At 47.7% G+C, this 18,835-nt stretch overlaps 2 protein-coding genes across 2 annotated transcripts; one reads left to right on the forward strand and one right to left on the reverse strand.

Moving 5' to 3' along the window:
- Window positions 1-4,934: 4,934 nt before the first annotated feature.
- On the forward strand, window positions 4,935-6,243 carry LOC123091493 (probable F-box protein At2g36090). Its single transcript, XM_044513024.1, has one exon. The coding sequence runs from the start codon at window positions 5,082-5,084 to the stop codon at window positions 6,066-6,068; it is 987 nt and encodes a 328-aa protein (XP_044368959.1). The 5' UTR covers window positions 4,935-5,081; the 3' UTR covers window positions 6,069-6,243.
- A 1,060-nt stretch (window positions 6,244-7,303) lies between these two features.
- Window positions 7,304-11,708, reverse strand: LOC123091491 (mRNA-decapping enzyme-like protein). The gene is made up of 8 exons (XM_044513023.1): window positions 11,377-11,708; window positions 11,235-11,275; window positions 11,108-11,157; window positions 10,068-10,212; window positions 8,548-8,604; window positions 8,356-8,476; window positions 7,713-8,174; window positions 7,304-7,638 (listed from the first exon to the last, which is right to left on the reverse strand). Exons 1-8 carry the CDS (start codon window positions 11,554-11,556, stop codon window positions 7,585-7,587), a joined length of 1,110 nt encoding a protein of 369 aa, XP_044368958.1. The 5' UTR covers window positions 11,557-11,708; the 3' UTR covers window positions 7,304-7,584.
- Window positions 11,709-18,835: the final 7,127 nt, after the last annotated feature.

Consider the following 18,835-nt stretch of genomic DNA (forward strand, 5'->3'; position numbering starts at 1 on the left):
CCACACCTAGGCAAGGCCCTACAGGATGCTAGGGGGAAAATCATGTCTAACTCAGTGTTACAGAAAAGTCTATCTATTGTGGACATGATCAGATCCACTTGATTATTTGCCCAGGTGAATTTCCTGTTGGATAGCTTGATCTCAAGCAAGCTCCAGATTTCAACCCATGCATTAAAGTTATCACTCCATCTATGATTAATGTTCCCGTTACTTTTATCCTTGGCATATCTTACCAAGTTAAAGTCACCCCCTATTAGGGTGGGGAGGGGGTCCTCTAGGAATAAGGAATGTAGCTCAGAGATAAAGCTTTCCTTCCCTTCTTCATAGGGAGAACCATAGACAGTAATGACTCTAAAAGGGTTATCAGTGTTTTTTATTTTAATAACACAACTAACAGAAAATTCTAGATTGGACCAAGATATAATGTCAAACACATCCAGATCCACTCCCATCAGGATGCCTCCAGCAGAGCCTTTGGAAGGTAAGTGATGCCAGGAAAAAATCTTATTACCTACTAAAGAATTCAGAAAGGAGTCAGACAACTCCTCTTTTTTGGTTTCCTAGAAGCCCACAATGGAAGCATGGGTTTTGGCCATGTTTTCCAGGATCAAAGTTTTCCTACCAGGGGAAGTAATCCCTCTCACATTCCAGAACAGAGCATTCATGTAATCAGTCTAGTTTTGGGGTGCTTGCCCCTTCTATTCTTACATACCAAATACCATAATTCACTACTACTAGAATCCACATTGTCATTACTAGGTAGTTTTGTGGGGGTGATGAAATCTAAATCAGAACCTTCAGTTCTGTCAAGGATAATACCCCCACCCTGCTTGGGTCGGTAGCCCCACTGGTTGGATTAGCATCAACTTCTATATCTAAATTGACATCTATGCCTATCTTATCAGCAACATAAAGAAAATTGGGATTATTGAAGAGGGAGAAAGTTGTGTTTTTTACCTTCTTTGTTGGTTCCAGCATCTTAGGTGCATTTGAACTGTTGAGCTTTCTGAAGAATGGTCCCGGTGTCCCCAGCAACCCTAGCACTCATTCTAGTTGCCTGGACAGGACCCCAATTCTTTGCATAGTGTTGCTGGATTGGGGGGAAATTCTTCTCATAGCTTTGGTGCTCATCATCAACAAACTCAGCATTGTTCTCAGGCAGGTGCAGGTGTTCCATTGGCATGTCCTCCTCCTCATCTTCAGTGTTAATCCCATCATCTTCCCAGGTTTCCATCTCTCTCAGAAGGATGAATCCATCATCTAGGTCCCCATTTTCCAGCAGGAGATCAATTGCAGTTTTCTTGGTGTTCTGTAGTGGTTCTGGCAATTTGTTCTTTAGCTGAGTATCTGGGGTGGGGAGTTCCACCTCATCTTGGCAGGGATCTTGACTGGTCCTTCTAGTCATCCCACTGCTAGAGCTGGTCCTAGATCCATTGTCAGAACTTTTGGAACTTCTATGTGAAGCAGAGTCATCATTTGTCCTGTTGTTGTGACTGTTGTCAGTCCCTCCATCTTGCCGATCGCTTGCGGTTTGCCCTTGGCTCTGTTCACTGGCGGCAGCACTAGGTGGCTCTACCTCCACAGTGATCCTGTAAAGCTTCCCATGAATTCCAAACACCCTCTCTTTAGGCATCCTGGAGAGGTCTTTGCAGGCTATTTTAACTCTGATTGTTTCATAGAAATTCTGGAAGTTGTGTTGCCAGTCAACATCAAGCAGGACCCCAAAAGTGGATGTGATTTGGTCTAGTAGAGACCATTCACACCATTTTGGATTCATTTTTCCTAACTTGATCCAGACCTTCTGCAACTCTTCCTCAGCAGTGATTTCTCCTTTCCTCACCTCTACATTCACTATTGTATTATCTTTTGACAGACCAAAGCAGGGGTATCTAGCTACATGCTTAACATCAATTTCAGGAGGGAATTTAACTAGGTAAGACCACTCATCCAGGGCATTGATGGGCCAGGGCCAGTTGGTCTTATAGATGCTGGCAAATTCTGTTGCTAGCTCCTGCTTAGTTACCTCTCCAGCTTCAATAAAGACAATGCCAACATTCTTCAGCCACCCAGTGTGCTGGGCATTCACATCAGGAGCATCCAAGTGGTAAAAACCAATGCCTGGTGCAGCACTACCTACAAATTTGGTTGTTGAATGTGGCTTCTTCCTGACTGGGCAGTCTTCAACTTTGTGATTAATCATTTTGCAGATGAAACAACACTTGGGCTTAGAGCACTTGTCCTTGTGGTGCCCAGGATCCCCACAATTGTAGCAGGTGACTCCAGCATAGGACATCAGGCCGGGGTTGGAAGCCAGAGGCTTCTGAGACTCCTTCCCTTTCTTCTGCTGGCTCTTGCCCTGCGACTTGATCTGCTGCTGGCTGCTGTTGTTAGCATCACCCTGGGGTCCTCCCTGCCCACCGGACTGCCCCTATGGCAGCTGCGGGGGAGCGAACCATTGCTGCTGCCGCCCTCCCCATTACGGAGGGAAAGGCCCAGGGAACTGGCCTGGGAACGCCCAAGGCGGCGGCGGACCTTGATACCCAAACCCGAAGAACGGCTGTTGCGGTTGTAGGTTCGGCCCCTGGTTGATCTGCTGGTGGTCAGGAGGCCAATTCCCCGATTGATCTCCTCTACCCCCTTTGTTCTTGGCTCTGCCCCGCCTGCGCCCCCCATCCGCCATGAGATTTGGATCTGGGTTGACAGCCGCCACAGTATCGAGGCTGGTTAGAGGAGGAGGAACCCTAGTTTCTTCCCCCCCCCTCCTTTATAGGCTCCCAGAGCTGACTGTACCGCCGTTCTGCCTTGTCACCGCGCTCACCTGGCGGCTCGATGGATGCGTTGGCAGATGCGTCAGCTTGGCAAGTGATTTGAACGTTGGCGCTACTATCCCGGCACATGAGTCTGAATCCACCAGAGGCTTCCAAGACCAGGAACGCCTCTGTTTCTTCAGTCGATCCTCGATCCGCTATCAGAGAATTGATAGACTCTCGGCAAGGCTGATGCTCTCCTATAGCTGTAATCTCCAAAACGCCTTCCAGCGGATCCGTCTCTCTCGCAGAGGTGAATCCATCGCAGCCCGCGCCCAGGAGATCACCACTTTCTCTGATGTCGATCTGCCTGCCAGTAACAAGCTCCGCTCTCTGTCTGTTGCGAAAGCTAAGATCCTGGCGACAAGCTTCTGAACTGATTCGCGCCCCCTCCGTGGGATTCGCATCGAGGTGGACTCTATCAGCGTTTGCTCTAAGATTTCCTCCTCTTCGCGGATCTGAACTTGCAAAAGTGCTGCCTCTCTACGCTCGCTCATGGCGGGTTGGTGTGGTTGGGGGCATGGGTTCACTCTGCAAGGTCAACTCATTCCAGGCCCCTTCCACAGAGAAGATGCACTCGGCTTCTGCACTGCGCATCTCAAGCCCGGCCCCGCAGACCTCATGCGCCGCACAGTAGTAGTCTCCTTTGGCTCGAATCTGTAGGGCATCTAAATTCAGGGGCTGTAGTTGCCGCACTCCCGATCCGGCTCTAGGGATAGGTAGGGCCATGGATCCACCTCCTCCGAGTCCGATGGTGGGGTGGAAGGCAGGCGCCCCAGAATCCCTTCCCAGCGCGCTCGGCGGCGAGCATCTTCGCTCCTCGCTTCTGATTTCACCCACATCACAAATGCTTCTGGCTGCTCCCTCGGATGAGGCATCCGGGACTTCTCCGCCTTCGTGCCCTCGAAGTAGATTCTCCGAGCGAGATTGAGCAGCTCTTGGTCCGCTTGGATTTGGCAGGTCTGGGCATACCTTGATGCGCAGATTTTTTGGAATGGATCTGAAGTCCTCTCCGCAGCGAGATCTGCTTCCCTCCATTCCTTCACGCACTGCATACACGAGTCGGCGTCGTCGCGAATTCGCATCGCTAGCTCCGTCCACCTCCGCATCCTTGTTGCCTGCAGCGTCGCCGGTGAGACCGAACCAATCGGGCGCAGCTTCTCCGGGAATGACTGGTAAACGAATGGCAGAGGCATCCGAATCACCGTCGAACCCTGCGGGATCCCGGGGGGAGATCCCTGGGAGGCGAGCCGGTGGATCTGGCCTGGCGGGGTGCGGGGGCATCGAGTGGGGGCTGCGGGGGTGGCGGTGTGCGAGCCATCGGCGGGGGCGGCGACGGCGGTGGTGGAGGTGGGTGGGGGAGGGGAAGGGGGTGGAGCGGTCGCAGGAGCGGTCATGATCGTAGATAGACGTAGTTGCCCCTGGTTAATTGTTGTAGGCTTGAAGGTCCGCAAAGCTGCATATCAGCAATAAAGCCGCGTCGAGCTCGGATGAAAAGGTGATTCGTCATTTTTTTCGATGGCTACCATGGTGGTGCCGGAGGCAGGTAAGGAACGCTGGTGTCAAGCTCAAAAATGTTCTGCTATCTTTTCAGTTTTATCATGTCGATCCTAACATAACTTGTACTTGATTTTTATAATATACTCTCTCTGTTCGGAATTACTCGTCCAAAAAATAAATGTATCTAGATATATTTTAGTTGTAGATACATTTATTTTTGTGACAAGTAATTCCGAACGGAAGGAGTAAATGAGATAGTATGTGTTACCATCTAAAAAACGCCGGTCTCCCAGTCCCGAGTCCTCTTGTGCCGGTTTGATTTCTCCTTTTAAGATATACGCGTGACGTGTGGACTCCATCCCACAGCATCACCCACAAGACTAGAAACACCGTTGCCTTGAGCAACTTGGCCTTTTTTATATGGCAGGAGGAATCCTTGGCTGACACGTCAGTCCAAGGAGATAGAACGGCACGGCCCATCCGTCAGTGATAAAACAAACCCAGAAACATCACGACATTTGTTTTTGTATTTATTTTATTCCGGCCTTTGCTTTTGGGCAACGCAAGCAAGTTCAGAGTTGATCAGTTGAACAAAAGGAACCTCTCGCTTTCAGACCGTGATCACTCACCTTACTTGCTCACTATATAAGTATATATATATATACTCTACCCACATAAAGTTATAAGCATACTCAATTCACAGGTGCATAACCAATTCACAGGTCGCACAGGACGAAAGGAATTGCACCGGTGCGAGCTTCGTGTCTGTCCACCATGGCGGCGAGTAGTCAAACTGAGGAGAGCATGATGAACTACGATTCTCCGGCGTGCGGCGGCGACGTGGCAGAGACGGTCATCGAGGACCTCCCCGCGGACGTGCTGTCCCTCGTGCTCCGCCGGCTCGACGGCGCGTCGCTGGCGGCGCTCGGCTGCGCGAGCTCCAGCTTCCACGACCTCGCCACCGACCCCGACACATGGCGCGGACTCTGCCTCGCCCTGTGGCCGTCGGTCGCCGGCCTCCTCGACAATTCTTGCTGCCGCGGCACCGGCGACGGCTTCCACCGGGCGCTCTTCGCCGACGCGTTCCCGTTCCCAGCGACGACGGCGGCGGCCCCGGGCACGGTCGCGCCCGCCCTGCCCAGCCGTCTCGTCTCCGCGGTGGACCTGCACCACAAGGGGGTCTGCATCATGTCGCGCGTGGTGGAGACGGACACCTCGTCGGCGTGGTTCCTGGGCTCGCCGTTCCGCGTCGACGCGCTCCTGCAGGAGGGCTTCTCGGCGGCGTCCTCGATCACGCCGGCGGAGCTCACGCTGAGCTGGCTGCTGCTTGACCCGTCGTCAGGCCGGGCGGTCAACGCCTCCAGCCGGCGGCCGGTGTCCGTTGACCGGAGCTGGCTCACGGGGGAGACGGTGGCGCGGTTCACCGTGGTGCTCGGCGGCGTTGCCCTGGACGCGGCCGTCACGTGCGACGACCGGTTTGGGCACGTCCGGGAGGTCAGCCTGTGCGTGGAGGACGGCGACGGCGGCGGCGTCAGCGGGCGGGACGGGCTGGCAGCGGTCGCCGCGGCCATGGCTGCCCCGAGGCAGGGCCGGGGCGCGGAGGCGGAGGCACAGGCGGCGCGGCAGTACGGGGAGTTCGTGAAGGGGAAGAGCGCGCGGAAGGAGTGGAAGGCAAGGCGGGAGGGGCTCGTCGACCTCTGCTGCTCCGGCGTCGGAGCGGCGGCGTTCGTCGGGTTCCTGGTGATGCTCACGTGCCGGTGAACGCGCGCGCATCGACTAGTAAAGGTTTGCTCACACGTGCGAGGAATGTGAATACGTGTTCGTCCAGTAGGTTACACTGGGACAGAGGGTCGCTGCCACAATGTAAATGTACTGTAGCGCAGGGCCAAGAGTTATCTTTTTTGCATTAATTTTCAGAAAGAGAAACTTGAGAAGATACCGTTGAAAGTTGGGAATATAGTTCTAATTTTTGAAGCTCAGTTTCACTGATGCTGGAGCAAGGTTTTGCCTAAGCCTCAAGCTTCAATAGAACTTCCCTCCCAAGGAAACTGCTTCTCCTCCAACCCAAAGTGCAAGAGAGAGACGGTTTGGCAGGCGAAACAACTGCCCCCTTCCTATGCCGGTAACGCCGCAGGTCCTCGCCTCAGCCTGCTGCTCCGGCGACAGCAGGGGTGGAGACCCCCGGTGATTTGGCTAGTAGATAGGGTAGGCCTCGTTTGTCCTTGAGGTGTCTGTTCGATGGAGGGGACGACGCCGTGTCTGAATAAATTGCCTTTGCCCTTCCTTCATCTCGGGAGCGCTCCAACCGGTGCTGGCGAGGGGCAATTGGCTCTGGTGTCTCAGCGGTCTTCTGATCCGGCGAGCGTAGGTGTCGCGGGTCGGCACACGACGTCTTCCACAATGTCGTTGATCTGTCCAGGAATCTTTGATGGCTTGAAGTTGGGCTCGAGGATGGCGGCTGGCGGCGGCGCCCTTCTTCTTCAACCTTGTCGAATGAAGACGGCGGCGCCGGAATTTGGTGAACACAGGGAAGATCCCCGGCCGACGCTCCACAAAGTCTCGGTTCTGCCGCCTTCGGCAGATCATTTCATCGGCTCATTAAGCAGCATTGACTGCCAAGGTGTTTCTCTAGATTTGGGCATGTTGGTTGATCCCCTCTTCCTGCGAAACTACGGTGCTGCCGGTAATCAATGGTGGACTAAGGTTGGGCATGGCGGAAGGGACTCCAAGACTCAAATTTTGGTTTTTTGGGGGTTCTTTTTGCAAAGCTTCATGGCACCTATAGCTCTGGTTGTTTCGTTTGATTTCTTCGTTGTAAGCGTTGTAATCCTTTGTTTTTAATATGATGTGTGGTTATCGCTCAAAAAAAAAAGCTTCAATAGAACTTGCTAGTAGGCCACAGCTCAAATTGTAAAGAAAGTTACTTCATAATCTGACGCACAGTTAATAACTGCCCAGTAAATCAAACTAAATATTTGCATTCCAAGAAACCCTGATGCTGACCGAGGTGATTGCTCAGTAAAACACACGAAAATGATGATACCATAACATCCTTACAAACTCCTTTTTTTCAATTACATAAATGTAATGACATTGACATAGTCATTTGTAAACAAGGAAGACCATAAGTACTACCAGTCATTGCTATAATATAAAGAATCTACATCAACACATCAATACAAAGCTATACAGAAGTTCCAGAACCAGCGTACAAAACTCACAGAGAACAGAAACACTCTTGTCGCGGCAGCGAGCAACAAGATACCTAGGAAGCAGTCTACATATGTGCATTCTGCAACTCCCGGTAAATTAAATCGATGAACTGGTCACTCTGTTGGGAAACAGGCGTTAGAAGTATATAAAAGAACATACAGCACATATTGTAATTTTCAATGACAAACATACCTGAACAAGTCTAAGGAGGGCGTCCTTAACTTTATCCCGTGAAATAACAGAGCCGTCGTTGTGTGCAGGGGCGAAGGATGGAGGTGGTGCAGGTGGTGGAAAAGGTTGGAGTAGAGGGGTGCCATGCCCGTACTGAGGATGTTGAGTAGATGATGAAGTTGAATGAAGAGGTGGTGCTGTGGGCATCATTGATGAAATCGGCGGAGCTAGTGATGCAGAAGAGGATGATGGAGGAGCAAAGAATGCCGGTGTTACAAGATTTGTTGAATGGCTAGCATGGGCATTAGTGTCCTGGAGGGGCAGTGGTGGAGCTGATGAACCTCCGAAAGGAGGGGGTATTTGGTGCGACTGGGCAGCAGAAGACATCATCAATGGCGTGTGGGAAGCCGCAGTGGTTTCAGTGGATGGATGAGCTCTTCCAACCATTGACCCACTTGATACACTCGTAATGCTTGCAGCGCCCTGTATATTTGTATAGAAGAATAATTCAGTACACTGCATATAGAACCAAAATGCAAGCATGGTGTTTTAATTCAGACATTCAGATGACAGTCCAAAGATACTGCATATACTATTTCATGAGCAGTGCGAGAAACAGAAAATTATTCAGAAGGAAACGAAACGAAATAGGAAGAGAACATACACCAAAGTAATTAGCAAGTGATTCATCAGGAGTATCAGAAATGAGAGTGGATGCTGGCGGTGGTTCAAGGGGGCCATCTATAGCAGCGGACGTAGGAACAGCCTCCAATTCCTCAAACTCACTGTGGTATATTAGAAGAATTCAGCATAAGTCAATCAAAACATCTCCCATAAATAGTCAAGGGGAAAAAACCTTTTCGTGGAGGGCACTTTGGCTTTTGGAGGTACTCTGGCATAAGCATTAAGTATCCTGCAAGGAAAATGGAATTAAAAAACTGAAGGAAACATGTTCACAAATTTTCATAGAAATAATTTACCCGCATGCCAACATATAATACTAGTAAAAAACCTAAAGATACATGGACGTCAACAAGACAAAGTTCGATTCATGATTAACCAATCCTAATTATTCACACTCATGTTAGACATCTAATAATTATACATACTAATGCTTTGAATTAAGCAAAACAATGAAGCATGATTTGCAGATAGGGGACTAATTGTTAAAAAAGGAAAAAGATTCTCCTCTATTTTGTCCAGTGCAGAGGTAATGAAACCCAGGCAGGTAATCATGTTGATCCTTTCGAGAACTTCCAATTATATGATAGTAACACCCCATTTGATTGAATATAAGAGCATGATGCTCCTACCTTACATGCAAAAAGTTTCACAAGATCAGGATTCAAGTATACCAAGCATCACAGGATTTTATTAATTTCCAAACCGTTAACATGGTCAAGGAATTTTCACTCGTTAGGATGCAAAACTGCGGTTGCCACCGAGAAAAGTTTGTTCCCGAGGCATAAGTAACTGTGTAGCTATTTCTGGTTGCCTAAGAGAAAGGAGGAAGCCACAGTACACCCTATTTAATGTTTACATGTTGCCCTAAGATCAGATCAGAATCACCTAGTGTATCACTAAGAGCATCTCCAACAATTTGTTGGTTAGTTTGCTGATAAATATATCCATGTCATCAACCAACAATGTATCATACAAGTATTCCAATGGTTGTATGTAAGGGTTGACCAATAGGAGGTGAGAGAATATGGAAGCTTGCTCTCTTTCTTTACCTTGGAGCTTGTGCACAAGGTGTTGGTTCATTTTCATACAACCTCACACTCGCTCTTCATTTATTACTCGACACGTCATCAAAGATGCTTACATGTCAAATTTACCAACAAACATCTTGCAGCTACTGGAGATGCCCTAATATGTATATATGTAGGCAGAAACAAAAAAAAGGTAAAATATAATGACTTCTACAGTTTGTCCATCAGTTTTCATTAGAAAGTTCAAAATTTTCACATCACAGAAGTCATGTTGTCTCTACAAACATGAAATCCAGCCACACCATTACTTCCATTTGTTAGCCCATGAGTCCAGCATGGATAATTGCAGCTTTCAGGGCATGCATTTCTGGCCTGAATCCAATCTAAAGTAGACAAGACCAGATAGTCTACAACAATAACAACAACAACAAAAACAACAAAAACAAAAACAAAAACAACAAAGCCTTTCAGTCCCAAACAAGTTGGGCTAGGCTAGAGTTGAAACCCATAAGATCTCGAAACCTAGTCATGGTACTGGCACGTGGTTAGTCTAGTTCCACAAAAAAAATAGTATGATCCAGTAACTCACAAATGGTTTTCAATAAACATCCGAGCCATGAAAAGGAGGCTTCCAACATGAGCATATGATACATGAAAGACATACCTTCCAAAAAGATTTGCTACAGCATCACAGTCCTGCTGATTGTAAAACCAAATACCATTTACTTCTTGTGCAGCATTCCGGTACAACAAATATGGAGGTTGAAGTTCGTATTCAAAATCACTTAATAAATCCTCCACCAGATTATCTGACAAGAGAAACAATATTGAACTTCTCATGAATGAACTAAACAATTTGAGCATTCATAAATCATCTAGACATAAGAAGCCGGCTGTTAGTCCTAGCCAACTTTTGTAAGATAGATACAAGGAAAATTTTCCTTCTAACTGGAAGTCTGTAACTATCAAACAGGATGCAAAACTTTAAAATGACATGCAGGCCAGCGAGCCAGCATCAGCAAGCGCACCACAACATTTGGTCTGTACAACCGAAGTAGCTTGGCTAGTTATCCCCTTTGCTTCATTCTTTTTGGTGAACTTTTGTGGCAATGTGTGATCACATGGAACAAATCTCTTTTTTAGCAAGTCTCGCCGCATGGAATGGTAAACAAAATTACTTGTGCTTCTACTTCATACAGTTGACTTCTATTCCTTGCGTTCAATTAGGATTTTAAACTCCCAGAGTGGAGAGCTTAAGGTTTCAATCTGAAAATTTATAGTTTGCCGAGTGGAAGGTATTGGGGTTTCGCGTGAGAAGATCTTTAAAAAAAGCCTGTATTTTCAGAGTAGAATGCTCTAAGTTTACTAGTGATAAGTTTGGGTTTGTCAAGTCGAATTTTGTTGAGAAAATAGAGTCTGCCAAGCAGAAAGATTGGGGTATTATGATTGTTTCAGTGGCCCATCAGGCTTTTGTTGAGTAGCCAACATTGTAGTGTCGCCGAACTGTAATAGTTCGACTTCATAAGAGCATTGGTTAATCTAGATGTGCTTTAGCAAAACTGTCATTAATTATCTATCATCTTGGAGACCTCACGCTTTTATTAGCTACCGAAAAAGCAATATGTTTTCTAATCGCGATCGTCCGTAACCCCCAATGCCTGAGTCACGCGGCTGAGTGGACGGACTTAGATCGCAGAAACATACCCGTGTTCCGCCTGTTCATGACGATAAACTGAAACCTCGGCTGCGTGTTCCTACAACAGGAGAAACCAATCAGATATTCAGATCCCAGCCGCAGCCGCACACGATACTCTTATCAACCCTCGCTCACCTCTTCACGACGAACAGCGACCCCTCCACGTCCTTGCGGCTCTGCGCAATACAAGGCAAGCAAACCGGATCGGATCAGGTTTTCGGTGAATCACGGGGGGCGAGACAGGGGGAGGGGGAGGGGGAGGGGGGAGGTGACTGACCCACTGATTGAGGTCGATGTTGAAGTCGTAGAGGGTGACGTGGGCGGCGGTGATGAGGATGTCCTCGACGGCGGGGTCGAGACGCTGCAGGACGGTGAGGTTGAGCAGGCGCGTGCCCTCGGCGTCCATCGCCAGGTTCGGGGTCAACTTGCCCCCGTTGGTCGGCTGCGGCGGCGGCATCGATCAATCTCCGAGTGGGCGGCGGTGGATCTGAGGGGAGCTGCAGGCTGCAGCTATCGAGTAGGGAGCTTGGGAGTTTGGAGCAGGGGGGGAGGGGACGGGACGGGGACGGACTGTAATTTCTGGAAGAGTCGCCGCAGCAGACAGCACAGAGAGGATGGGACGTGGATGGACCGACGATGCAGGAGCCGGACGGGGTCGGGTCCATGGGCTCGGCCACTATGTAACAGGTATAAAGGCACATGTGACACTTTTTCCGAAGACTTTGTGGCTTGGCCCATCCTTTGTCCCGGACCGCGGCAACTATATCTCGCTTCACGCGAGACTTTTGGGGATTTCCTAATTTGGCGCTGCAGGCGCCCGTTACAGTGCAATTTGCAAACGGGCGCCTGCAGCAGCCCAAGCCGGGCCGGCCCATCTTAATTCTTTCTTGTTTTGCAGAAACATTAAAAAGGTGATAGAACTGGGAATCGAAGCCACACCAAGCTCGTTACCATCTTTGAGCTCTAACCACCGCGCCATCGCCCTCCTAGTGTGCACAATAAATTCGCTCGCGCATTTTTATTTGTTTCTTCTGGTTCGCGAATGCCCGGTTTTGGAAAGCTTCCAGAACCTTCCCAAAATGGTTTTCCCGGTTTGCGGTTTAGTTTACGGACGGTTTTATTCTGTTTTTCCTTTTTTCCTTTTTTTAATGCGTGACTTTCAAAAGGATTTCGTGTTTAAACAATCGGAATTGCAAATCGATGAACTTTTTTAGATTACATGAACATTTTTTAAATTCGATGAACTTTTTTTCAAAATTGATGAACTGTTTTTTCCAAATTCATGAACTTTTTCAAATTCAATGAACTTTTATAAAAATAGATGAACTTTTTCCAAAATCGTTGAACTTTTTTAAAATTCGTTGAACTTTTTTTCAAATTCATTGAACTTTGTTTCAAATTCAGTGAACTTTTTTTAAAATCAGTGAACTTTTTTTGGTTTGATGAACTTTTATTTGAAATTTGATAAACTTTTTTCGAAAATCACTGGACTTTTTTGTTTTCTGAACTTTTTTCGAAAATCACTGAACGTTTTCTCTTTTCCCAAATTTAATGAACTTTGTTGCAAAATCGATGAACTTACTTTAAAAATCAATGAACTATTTTTAGTTTTGTGAACTTTTTCTCTTTTCCCAAATAATTCAAAAGAATTAAGTGGTACAGTAGATGAATGGTTCAGTTCAATATATATAGCGCTGCGTATTTGTTATTAGGCATTTGCCTCTGTTACTAATCACGAAAGGCAAGTAGCTTGAGTGGATGGTGGCACCTGTTCGTTAGCACGATGTGGGGAAATCGAAACCGGTGCAACGCAACCTTTTCCCCTATTTTTTGCGAGCTTTTTCCGTTCGCGGGTCTGCACGTCTTCGTGGGCCGGCCCAGTGCGGGGCGCTGCAGGCGCCAGGAGCGTGAACGGGCGCCTGCAGCGCCGTATAGGAGCTGCCAGACTTTTGTCTGTCACGCTCAACCACTGTCCTCTCCGGTGTACCTATTGGACCGGCCCACTTTTGTGCTTTTTTTTGTTCGCTGGTTTTTCCGATGGAATTCGCTCGCTCGCTGCTCTTCGTTTGCTGGTTTTCCTATGGTTCTCAGTCTTCTTTTATCGGCTTTGCTACACCTACGAAATACCTTTTTATTTTGAGACAACCTCATGAAGCTTTTTATTAACCCGTCACAATGTTTACAAGGACGAAAGAAAGATCTTCAGGATGACCTAACCAAACATGTCGGCCACCCCCGAGAGATAAAGGATGCTTCGCTAAGCTGTGAGCCTCGAAGTTTAAGCTCCTAAATTCATGAACTATTTTACAAAGTTGAAAACCAGAGGAATATTCTATGATTTCATGTATCACCGCACCGTAAGCAGCCGAAGTCTCGCTCTTTATGTCTTCGACCACCGTCTTGCAATCGGAAGCCACGTGAATGCTATGAACATACAAGTCATCCGCCAGCGATAGTGCTTCCCTAATAGCCAGGGATTAAAGTGTTTGAGGATGGTTAATATGCCGGAACACTACGGCTGAAGCTTCAAGAAACAGGCCAGTCCGGTCCCTGCAAATAGCACCAGCCGCACCATACCTTCCTCCTCTCGACACCGCTGCATCCACATTCACTTTGGCACACCCCTGGACCGGAGGCAACCAGCAAGTTGGTCTTGGCGCAGAAATAGTAATTGGCCTTGGATCCTTCCTGTTAATCTGTTGTAATTCTGCCATATAACTCGCGATGAAGCCGTTTGTAGCGTAGGGAGACTGAAAAATATCTTCGTAGATCGCCTTTCTCCCTGCACTCCAAATCGCCCATGCTGTCACCACAAGGCGATTAAACTCTTCAGGCTCTAACACTTCATGTAGGGAAAAAAGCCATTGCTTTGGGTTCTCATGCTGGCAACTGATCATCTTTTCAGCAAACTCATCGGGAGCTAAGGCCCAGATGCTTCTCGACATTGAGCAATTGAGCAATTGAGCAACGCGTGTCTCCATGTATTTGTGGCTCCGCATAAGTGGCATGTATCTTCATCCGACATGTGGCGATGGTGAAGGACCTCACCTATGGGCATCGACTGCCTGGCTAGTCGCCAAACAAACATCCTTAACTTAGAAGGTACTTGTATATGCCATATTGCACTCCACTACTTACTCTCTTGGGTAGTTGACGCACCTTCTTCCTCATGTAGCCATCCTTCCCTGCTAAGCTTCGTTCTCAATATCATACGATAGGCAGAACGTACCATGAAAACCCCCCATTTCTCTTCATGCCATGCCCAGAAGTCTGTTATATTCCCCGTGCACAGCGGTATCTTGAGGATCTCTGCAGCGTCAAAAGGAGTGAAAACAGATCGTATCAAGTCTTCCTTCCATTGAGCCGACGTAGCATCAATCAGGTCCGCCACCCTTTCTGGCAGATTAGGGATAAATGATGTGATCAGCCTTTTGAAGTTATCCCGAGGAATCCAATTATGCTGCCATATGCTTGTCGAAGCGCCATTACCAATTCTTCGGATCACTCCTTGTGCTACAATGTCCCTACCATCCAGCACCGCTCGCCATATCTGAGAGGGATGGGATCCTAACCCGGCTTCCAAGAGTGAGCATTGAGGGAAATATACAGCTTTTAACACCTTTGCGCTGAGTGGGGCATCATCTGTCATGAGCCGCCATGCTTGTCTAGCCAGGAGTGCTAGATTGAAAATCTCCAAATCATGAAAACCAAGGCCGCCCAGATGCTTAGGCATGGTCATCATATCCCAAGCAACCCAGCTAGGTATCCTCTTACCATGTTTGCTGCCCCACCAGAATTGGCGAATTATGGATGTGATACTTTCACATAAACCCCTTGGCAAACGAAAGCATGACATTGAGAAAACAGGAATCGCTTGTGCAACCGACTTAACTAAAACTTCCTTACCCGTTGTCGAGAGTAATTTCTCCATCCAACCTTTGATCTTTTCCCATACCCGGTCTCGCAAGTATTTGAAAGTGCCATTCTTCGACTGACCTACATCAGTTGGCATACCCAGGTAACGCTCATTCAATGATTCATTTTGAACGTTTAAAGAATTCTCCACCTCTTCCTTGATGGAATCTGGACAACCTTTGCTAAAGAAGATGGAAGACTTCTCATGATTTATCATCTGTCCCGATGCTCTACAATAGATATCAAGCAGGTTTGTCACTTCCTCTGACCCCTCCACATTAGCCTTAAAAAGTGGTAGGCTGTCATCTGCAAATAAAAGGTGGTTAATGGTGGGCGCCGTTGGAGCCACCTTAATACCTGCAATTGATGACTGAGAACTGGATTTCAGGAGGCACGAAAGGCCCTCTGCTGCAATTAGGAATAAGTAGGGGGAGATTGGGTCTCCCTGTCGGGTACCTCTTGTAGGTTTAAATGATTCATCGTTCTCCCCGTTGAAAAGGACAGAAAAAGAAAACGATGATACCATACCCATTATTGTATCAATCCACTATTGAGAGAAACCCAATTTAGCCATGATACCTTTCAAGTAAGGCCACTCCAATCTGTCATAGGCTTTCATCATGTCCAGCTTCAAAGCACAGAAACTATTTGATCATGACCGTGTTCTCTTCATGAAGTGCAGACACTCATAAGCACATATAATGTTATCTGTGATAAGCCTTCCAGGCACGAAAGCACATTGTTCCTCGAATATAATATCAGGCAAAATAATCTTGAGTATGTTGGCTACTACTTTGGACGCAATTTTGTAGAGCATGTTACAAAGACTTATGGGTCTGAACTGAGACAACTGAGAAGGACTCATTACCTTTGGTATTAGAACCGACATGATGTCATTAATAACTTCTGGACTTTCCTCACCACACACTATCCCTAATACAATTCTTGTGACATCTTCACCGCAAATATCCCAATTGCGTTGATAAAAATGAGCAGGGTGTTGGAAATTACCCTAGAGGCAATAATAAAAGGATTATTCTTATATTTCCTTGTTCATGATAATTGTCTATTATTCATGCTATAATTGTGTTATCCGGAAATCGTAATACATGTGTGAATACATAGACCACAACATGTCCCGAGTAAGCCTCTAGTTGACTAGCTCGTTGATCAACTGATAGTCATGGTTTCCTGACTATGGACATTGGATGTCGTTGATAACAGGATCACATCATTAGGAGAGTGATGTGATGGACAAGACCCAATCCTAAGCATAGCACAAGATCGTGTAGTTCGTTTGCTAGAGCTTTTCCAATGTCAAGTATCATTTCCTTAGACCATGAGATCGTGTAACTCCCGGATACCGTAGGAGTGCTTTGGGTGTACCAAACGTCACAACGTAACTGGGTGAATATAAAGGTATACTACGGGTATCCCCGAAAGTATTTGTTAGGTTGACACGGATCGAGACTGGGATTTGTCACTCCGTATGACGGAGAGGTATCTCTGGGCCCACTCGGTAATGCATCATCATAATGAGCTCAATGTGACCAAGTGTTTGGTCACGGGATCATGCATTATGGTACGAGTAAAGTGACTTGCCGGTAACGAGATTGAACGAGGTATTGGGATACCGACAATCGAATCTCGGGCAAGTAACGCATCGATTGACAAAGGGAGTTGTATACAGGATTACTTGAATCCTCGACATCGTGGTTCATCCGATGAGATCATCGAGGAGCATGTGGAAGCCAACATGGGTATCCAGATCCCGCTGTTGGTTATTGACCGGAGAGTCGTCTCGGTCATGTCTGCATGTCTCTCGAACTCGTAGGGTCTACACACTTAAGGTTCGGTGACGCTAGGGTTGTAGAGATATTAGTATGAGGTAACCCGAAAGTTGTTCGGAGTCCCGGATGAGATCCCGGACGTCACGAGGAGTTCTGGAATGGTTCAGAGGTAAAGAATTGTATATAGGAAGTCCAGTTTCGGCCATCGGGAAAGTTTCGGGGGTCACCGGTATTGTACCGGGACCACTGGAAGGGTCCCGGGGGTCAACCGGGTGGGGCCACCTATCCCGGAGGGCCCCATAGGCTGAAGTGGGGAAGGGAACCAGCTTCTGGTGGGCTGGTGCGCCTCCCTTGGGCCTCCCCCTGCGCCTAGGGTTGGAAACCCTAGGGGTGGGAGGCCCCACTTGGCTTGGGGGGCAAGCCACCCCCTTGCCCCCCCTTGAGATCCAATCTCTAGGGGGCGGTGCCCCCCCAGGGCCCCTATATAAAGAGGGGGGAGGGAGGGCTGCGCACCCCTGCTCCTGGAGCCTCCCTCTCCCTCCGCACCACCTCTCCCTCTCGCTGAGCTTGGCGAAGCCCTGCCGAGATCACCGCTACTTCCACCACCACGCCGTTGTGCTGCTGGATCTCCATCAACCTGTCCCTTCCCCTTGCTGGATCAAGAAGGAGGAGACATCTTCCCAACCGTACGTGTGTTGAACGCGGAGGTGCCGTCCGTTCGGCGCTAGGATCTCCGGTGATTTGGATCACGACGAGTACGACTCCCTCAACCCCGTTCTCTTGAACGCTTTCGCTCACAATCTATAAGGGTATGTAGATGCACTCCTCTCTCTCGTTGCTAGATGACTCCATAGATTGATCTTGGTGAAGCGTAAAAAAATTTTATTTTCTGCAACGTTCCCCAACAGTGGCATCATGAGCTAGGTCTATGCGTAGTTTCTTTGCACGAGTAGAACACAAATTTGTTGTGAGCGTAGATGTTGTCAATTTTCTTGCCACTACTAGTCTTATCTTGTTTCGGCGGCATCGTGGGATGAAGCGGCCTAGACCGACCTTACACATACGCTTACGTGAGACAGGTTCCACTGACTGACATGCACTAGTTGCATAAGGTGGCTAGCAGGTGTCTGTCTCTCCCACTTTAGTCGGATCGGATTCGATGAAAAGGGTCCTTATGAAGGGTAAATAGAAATTGGCATATCACGTTGTGGCTTTCACGTAGGTAAGAAACGTTCTTGCTAGAACCCTATTGCAGCCACGTAAAAACATGCAACAACAATTAGAGGACGTCTAACTTGTTTTTGCAGCATATGCCTTGTGATGTGATATGGCCAGAAGTTGTGATGAATGATATATATGTGATGTATGAGATCATGTTCTTGTAATAGGAATCACAACTTGCATGTCGATGAGTATGACAACCGGCAGGAGCCATAGGAGTTGTCTTAATTATTGTATGACCTGCGTGTCAATGATTAAACGTCATGTAATTACTTTACTTTATTGCTAAACCGTTAGCCATAGTAGTAGAAGTAATAGTTGGCGAGCAACTTCATGGAGACACGATGATGGAGATCATGGTGTCATGCCGGTGACGAAGATGATCATGGCGCCCCGAAGATGGAGATCAAAGGAGCTATATGATATTGGCCATATCATTTCACTATTTGATTGCATGTGATGTTTATCATGTTTTTGCATCTTATTTTCTTAGAACGACGGTAGTAAATAAGATGATCCCTCATAATAATTTCAAGAAAGTGTTCCCCTAACTGTGCACCATTGCGAAAGTTCATTGTTTCGAAGCACCACGTGATGATCGGGTGTGATAGATTCCAACGTCCACATACAACGGGTGTAAGACAGATTTACACATGCAAAACACTTAGGTTAACTTGACGAGCCTAGCATGTATAGACATGGCCTCGGAACACAAGAGACCGAAAGGTCGAACATGAGTCGTATGGAAGATACGATCAATATGGAGATGTTCACCGATGATGACTAGTCCGTCTCACGTGATGATCGGAC

This window comes from Triticum aestivum, chromosome 4B (assembly GCF_018294505.1).
Source record: "Triticum aestivum cultivar Chinese Spring chromosome 4B, IWGSC CS RefSeq v2.1, whole genome shotgun sequence".
NCBI classification, from domain to species: Eukaryota; Viridiplantae; Streptophyta; class Magnoliopsida; order Poales; family Poaceae; genus Triticum; species Triticum aestivum.

Coding starts and splice junctions, on each gene's coding strand:
- LOC123091493 (XM_044513024.1), top strand. CDS start 5,082: ATGGCGGCGAGTAGTCAAACTGAGGAGAGCATGATGAACTACGATTCT.
- LOC123091491 (XM_044513023.1), bottom strand. CDS start 11,556: ATGCCGCCGCCGCAGCCGACCAACGGGGGCAAGTTGACCCCGAACCTG. Junction 11,276..11,376: donor ACATCGACCTCAATCAGTGG/GTCAGTCACCTC, acceptor TGTATTGCGCAG/AGCCGCAAGGACGTGGAGGG. Junction 8,175..8,355: donor CACTTGCTAATTACTTTGGT/GTATGTTCTCTT, acceptor ACAAATATACAG/GGCGCTGCAAGCATTACGAG.